The sequence below is a fragment of the Crocuta crocuta genome, unplaced genomic scaffold, assembly GCF_008692635.1.
Source record: "Crocuta crocuta isolate KB4526 unplaced genomic scaffold, BGI_CrCroc_1.0 scaffold59, whole genome shotgun sequence".
NCBI classification, from domain to species: domain Eukaryota; kingdom Metazoa; phylum Chordata; class Mammalia; order Carnivora; family Hyaenidae; genus Crocuta; species Crocuta crocuta.
The window spans coordinates 3,872,977-3,879,962 of NW_027551578.1; the positions used below are offsets into that span (position 1 = coordinate 3,872,977).

General features: G+C 50.3%; 1 protein-coding gene across 1 annotated transcript in view; it reads left to right on the forward strand.

Moving 5' to 3' along the window:
• NTPCR (nucleoside-triphosphatase, cancer-related) overlaps positions 1–6,986 on the forward strand; it is a 30,502-nt gene that overhangs the window by 19,978 nt on the left and 3,538 nt on the right. The window contains exon 4 of the mRNA XM_077751683.1: positions 963–1,172. Within this exon, the coding sequence (XP_077607809.1) occupies positions 963–1,172 (210 nt within the window). The remainder of the gene's footprint in view (positions 1–962; positions 1,173–6,986) is intronic.

Genomic DNA, 6,986 nt, shown 5'->3' on the forward strand with positions numbered 1-6,986 from the left:
TCTGGAGTTGCTTGAATTTATATTTAAAAAAAAAATTGTGAATGTGATCTGGTTCCTTTATTACAGTGTTGAATAAATGTTCATGTGTTATTTAGAAAAACCAGTGTTTATAGGCTTCAGTCGAGCATGAATAACTTAACATAATTTCATCAAAACTCCCAGACCTACTTTTGAGGTTCTTATAGTTTCTGGATAATAAAAGTCCCTGATTCTAGACAGAATGAGGATTTTCTATAAACTGAGGTTTGAAAGTGAACATTTCTGGTTGGTATAACATAATGTATGCGTGTGTGTTCAGATATCTGTGTGCGGAAGCTTAAATAATGTCGGTGAGCTCTCGGTGGTGAATCTCCCGCAACTCAAAATGGGAAGAAAAGAGGCCAGTAGGGTTTACAAGGGCTCCCAGCTTGCTGTCTCATTTCGTTTAAACCCAAGGCACAAGGGTGCTGCTTACTTCCTGGGTGTCTGTAAATACAGGGCTTGGATGTTTGTTTTTTTTATTTCTGAGAAAGAGAGAGACAGCGTGAGCAGGGGAGGGTCAGAGAGAGAGGGAGATACAGAATCAGAAGCAGCTCCAGGCTCTGAGCTGTCAGCACAGAGCCCGATGTGGGGCTCAACCCACGAACTGTGAGATCGTGACCTGAGCTGAAGTCGGTCACGTAACCGACTGAGCCCCCCAGGCGCCCCTACAGGGCTTGGATATTATTGGAACCATTCTAGAAGAGAGGAAATTACTGGGGACCTGGCTGGCTCAGGGAGCCGAATTTTCTCGTTGCTCCTGTTTCCAAGGGAGCTCTCCCAGATTGTTAGCCCGTTAAGTGTCCCCTGGAGACTGGGAGACGGTCTTATGCCTTCCAGAGCTTAGCTGGCCCGCCTTGGGATGACTTAGCTGGTGAGTGACTGGGGAGCGGGACCCCTGGGCCCTTTGCCTCAGGTGACCGTGACGTCTTTGTCATCCTCAGGCAGGTCCCAGCGGTGGCCTGGGGCGGAGAGTGTGTGTCATCGATGAGATTGGGAAAATGGAGCTCTTCAGTCAGCCGTTCATCCAGGCCGTGCATCAGACGCTGTCTGCGCCGGGGACGGTGGTCCTGGGCACGATCCCGGTGCCTAAGGGAAAGCCGCTGGCCCTCGTGGAAGAGATAAGAAGCAGGAAGGACGTCCAGGTGTTCAGTGTGAGTATAGCTGGTCCCCGCGTCCGTGATGGTGGAGTGGGTGACCTCGGGTAGTGGGTGGCGCTGACGTGTGCCTTTGCTTTGAATGACAACCTCCTCCCTCTTAGGTGAGATGCAGGTGAGTCTGATCTAGGAATTTGCAGAAATGAAGTCATACGTGTCGTGGGTAAGAGAACACATGTCCCTGTGGCCTCCGTCTGCCGTGGAGCAACGCTGGCCACCAGGAGCGTCCACGGTGACGGAAACACGCTGTCCGCACTGGGCAGTGCGGTGGCCACTGGCCACCGGTTGCTATTTATGTTTAAATTAAATAAAAGATTAATTTCTTCAGTCCCATCGGCCATGTGGACAGCACGGCTGCAGAGTCTGCTGTGACCGGCTCTCGGGGGGCGCCTGGGGGTGATCTGGGGTTCTGCAGTGCATCATGTGTGAGAGAGGGCCGGTGCTGTCCCCTGCCCTGTGGCATGTTGGGCCAGTGTACGGGCCTCTGACAGCCCTGCAGCCATTTTCCTTCCCCTCTGCCTGTCTGTGTCCTTCTTCGGTACTGTCTTGCGCTGCACCGTCTTCGTGTCAGCAAGCGCACATTCTCGGCCGAGCTCTGGCCGTGCCCACTCCCCCACCCTCACCCCCAGTTTAAACCCAGGCCTTGCAAGGGCCCCAGGACCAAGGAGGCTGTGCCCCCCTGCCAGTGAGAGCGGGAGGCGTGCTCCGGCGGCCCGGTACCACGCGCGCCTGACGTCAAGGCTAAGACGCCTCCACGGTGGCCGCCGGCCCCAGTGGGCCATCTGCGTGTTGTCACCAGGGTCTCCAGGGTGCTGGTGGTGCAGGGGACGCACATTAGGGTCAGAGCAGCCAAGCACAGAAAACGCGGCACATTCCTTCCTGCTTTCCTTCATTCAGTAAATCCTGAGCTTCGCTGTGAGTGGAGTCGTGATGATGAACAGGACCCCGTCCCCGCCGTCCGGAGCGGACGTGTGGATGCAGGGGCTCGGCCGCAGCGGGGTGGGCGGACAGCGCGGCAACGTCAGATACAAGTGCAGAGAAGATAACCGGGGTGCCATGGCCACTGGGCTGGAGGAGGCTGGGGAGGTGGACGCTAACCAGGGAGTCGACTCTCTCCCAGGAGCTCACAGGGGAGCTGGTGGCCCCCAAGGCCACGTGCTCAGTGACGTCTGTCAAGTCTGTGGGGGCTCTCTTCTGCAGTTTCATGCTCTTCTATCTCTTTACATGGTCTCCACGTTAGAGTTTGTGGTTGTGTTTCTAATGTTCCTGTGGAAACAGGCAGTGAACAGTGAGAGAGGATGAAAGACCAGGAATTTTCAGGCCACACGGCTTCCAGGGGGAAGGTGGGGAGTGACCAGCGTTAAAGTCCCGGGACTGGCTGTCCGCAGCCCAATGCAGTCTGCAGGCCCCAAGTGGGATCAGGGGAGTGGGCTCTGATGTCCAGAGCAAAACATCATATCTTAAACTAATAACCACGTTTTCTTCTCTAACACTGGAAACTATTCTCTGGGCAAGGCAATCATTGCCCCTAATGATGTGTAAATAAAGTGATTAGTTGTTAATTATGCGAGAGATAGGGGCTTACACACCCTGTTATTCTTCTCTTTCTTGTGTTCCTTTGGGACTTGTGTGATCTCTCTGTTCCTGCTGTACGTGAAGAATCTCATTTTCCTCAGGTGCAGACTTAGGGCTTGGATTAGTTAGATACTTCTGGCATCCTTTCTGTTTCTGATACGCAGGAGAGTTCTCCGAGCCCACGTTTGACAGCACCCTCTGTATCCAGCCCGTAGGCCGACAACACATGTGAAGCATGTCCCCTTCCCTCAAGAAAAATAGATGATGATGCAGAGAAGGGAGAGAATTCTGTGAGCGAAAGGAGTGGGGAGAGGTCCCCAAGGAGGTGGTTCTTGGGTGTGTTTTTGAAGGAGGAAGTGGAGAAGAGAAGGAAGAACATTCCGGGTAAGACAGTAAGTTGTGTGAAGTCGGGAGGGTGGTCTCTCCTTGCCCAGCATGTCAGGACTGTGGACATGAGACTGAACTCGTGGGGAACAGTATTCCACTTGACGTTCCTCCCGTCATCTGGACTTGTTCCTTTTATTTTGTTTTGTTAAGTTTACTCATTATTTTGAGAGAGGGAGGGAGAACACGTGACTAGCGGAGGAGTAGAGAAGGAGAGAGAATCCCAAGCAGGCTCCACACACTGTCAGTGCAGAGCCCGGCACAGGGCTTGAACCCACAAACCGTGAGATCGTGACCGGAGATGAAATCAAGAGTTGACGCTTAACCAGCTGAGCCACACAGGAGCCCCGGTCTAGACTTGTTAGTGGCATCAGGTAAAGAGCATTGCCTTTTAGAAAACCACCTGGAATGTTTCCAGTTCTAGATAAGGCGGAATAGACACACGTCTCCCTGTTCCTCCTGTGAGGCGTAGCTAAAACCATGGACATTATGCATAAAACCAACGTAAGGAGACCCAAAGGGTGGAAAGGAGGTGGCACACCAGCCAGGAACCTGAGCCAGAGGACACCACCACAGACACAACTGAAAACCTCTGCTCCCGCCAGGAACCAGGAAAAGCAACGTGAATGGAAACATCAACATGTGCCAATGGCAAGGTGACGTGGATGTTAGAATTACAGGGTGGAGGTCTTAAAGCAGCCATCACAAAAATGCTTCCATGATCAGTTGCTAGCACATGTGAAATCCAAGAGTAATTAAAAGTCTCAGTGAAGACATTGAAAGGTTTAGCAAAGATGTGGAAGCTATAAAGGAGAATCAAATAAAAATTTTAGAACCAGAATAACTGAGGTGAGTCTCTGGAAGGACTCCCCAGCAGAATGGAGACAACAGAGGAAAGAACTAGTAAACCTGAAGGTAGAACAATAGAAATTGCCCAACAAAGCAGACTGGGGCAGGGGGGCTGCAGTAGGTGGAGAACAGAGAGCCTCAGGGACTTGTGGTACTATAATCAAAGATCTAACGCTCCTGTTGTTGGAGGATGATTTTGGTAATTTAGAAACCTCTGTCCTGGTGTGGGTATTGACAGTCGCCTTCCTGTTAATGTTTCTCTCTCGGAAGTTTCGTTAAATTATTTTCTCATGCCTTGTAGAGTTTACTGGTCTCTAAGTGTGGCCACTGAAAAATGTTTTTAATTTATTTCACATTTGCTTATTTGAGTGTAATTACATTAATGCTGCAGAAGCAAGAGAGGAAGGTCTTCTTGGATCCAGATGACTAGGAAGAGCTGTGTGCTCTGTTTTCCTAGTTCTCTGGTAACACGAAAGATTTTATCTCTACTGGTCACTTCCTGCCACACACATGCATGAGTGTACAGGCACACACATGAGCTTGGTTGTCTCCGTGGCATTTAGGAAGCAGATTTCATTTGAAATATCTGCTTGACGCAAACGCTGGCAAACACTATGTGCTGACAGAACAGTAGAGGCAGCTGGAGCCTGGAACGTTCCTTTAGATGCCTCTGTGGCCACAGGCCACTGAGCCCCGGACTTGGGTGCTATGCTTGGTCCTGTATGCCCGCCAGTGCACAGACTCCACCGTCCCCTGCTGGGCACGTCCCGTAACTGTCCTGTTATCAGCGAGAGGCTTCATCACACGCCCAAGGTCTCGGTAGGTGGCAGAGCTGCGGCTCACGCCTCCATCTGCCTGACTCCCAAGCCTGAGCGTTAGCATCACGCTCTACTGTTGGCTTGGTTGGCAGGGGTGATTCTGATGATTTTGGTTAAAAAAAAAAAGAACTCAGATTCCTGGAAATTACTTGGTTTTTCAGTACTATGCCACTCTCCTGTATTCAGAGCCTTTTATGCTTGTTTTTTTTTCCCATAAAGAAGCTTTTGTGCTTTTAATTTTTATCTGATTAAAAGCACAAAAATTAAAAAAATTTATCTGATTAAAATTTTTGGTGATTGCAAGATCACCAAAATTACCGGAACTAGGTGCCGATTTCCTTCCATTTTGGAACTTCTTGGACCTCTTCTTGTTCCTGCTGTGGGTTTTTTCACCAAGCAGGGCAGAAAGCATTTTATTTTATTATTATTTTTTTTTATGTTTTATTTATTTCTAGGAGAGAGAGACAGCGTGAGCAGGGGAGGGTCAGAGAGAGAGGGAGTCACAGACCGAAAGAGGCTCCAGGCTCTGAGCTGGCAGTCAGCACAGAGCCCGACGCGGGGCTCGAACCCACGAACCGCGAGATCATGACCTGAGCGAAAGTTGGACGCTTAACCGACTAAGCCACCCAGGCGCCCCAGAAAGCATTTTAGTGTCACCCGGAATTTGACGCCACTCCCCCGGGTGTGTGGACGGCTGCACACAGGAGCGAGAGAAGGTTCGTGCACCTCTGGGTGGGAAGTCAGGCGGCCTGTTTGTAGAAGTTGACGAGCTAATCCCGAAATTCACGTGGAGACGGGAAGGACCCAACCAAAACAGTCTTGAGAGAGAATGATGTCGGAAGACTCCTACTTCCTGATTTCAAAGCTTACCGCAGCCTGCAGTGATGGAGATGGTACAGTCCTGGCCAAAGGCAGGACACCCACATCAGTGGACCAGAAGTAGAAGTCCAGAAATAAACCCTCACGTCGAGGATCAGATGGTTTTCAGCAGCCGTGCCGAGACAGCTTGATGAGGAAAGAATTGTTTTTTGGCAAATGGTGCCAGCAAACTGGACGTCCTCATGCAAAAGAAGGCAGTTGAACCCTTACATCATCTACCAGAGTGAACTCAAAGTAGATCCTAGGCCTAAATTTAAGAACTAAACTCTTGAGGTTTTAAAAGAAGAAAATATAGGAAGAAATCTTTTGTAAACTCAGGTCAGGCAGTCTTATTTGATACTACATGAAAATAATTCTTGGTTTGCAAACTTTAACCCTCATGAAAGAAGTAGAGCTAAAGGGATTGGATGCAGGAGTAATTCTAATTTTAGGTTCAACAACAAAGACACAACACGAACAGACTAGTAATAACTTCAGATGTGTGTTAACTTACAATAATGAGTGTTGTCAAGTTTCTTTCTGTAATCCCTTGCTTACTGGGAACTTGTCAGGGTCCTTCCCACAGCTTCAAGGAAAATATGTAGTGTATGTGCAGTGAGGGGCATTTTCCCCGCAGCCTGGTCCTGTATCTGAATACTCCGAACTTCCCTGGTGTCCAGGTGCCCAGGTTGTTGACTGCTCACTCTCAGGCCCTTCTGTGGCCCCCAGAGGCAGCACAAGAGAACTTGGATGCTTAAGATGATCAGAGTCTTCGCAAACTTTATTGTACTGCTTAGCTACATTTCAGAGAGCCAACTCAGCTTAGAATTCAATAAACATTTGCTGAGCACCACCCACCATGTGCCAGACACAGGGTGAATGAGATGCCTCTGTCCCCACGGACTTGGGGTCTGATCTTCACCAGGGGCCATTGGACAGGGCAGGGGGCTCAGGGCTCACCAGGCTTCCTTACTCTTGAGGCCGTAGTGCAGTGCAGTGCAGTGCGGGGTGGGGGTGGAGCAGGGCCTTCCTCCTTTCCCGTGTTCTTCCTCGGCTCGTTCTCTTCTGCACTCAGTGCCCTCGCCTAGGTAGCCCCTTGGCAAAGACCTTCTGCGGCCAGAATTCTGGCAGTCGAATAAGAGACGAGGACCGAGCATGCAGGGAGGGCCTGAGGTGGACGGACAGCACCTTGCCTGTCCCTGGGTTGGGGCGCCTGAGCGTCTGTCTTCAGTGCACCAGGAACGTGACAGTCACAACTGAACACCGTACACGGTTTCACATAGACACTTACTGTGGAAGTTTAAGAAACAATCTTTGAGAAATCTGC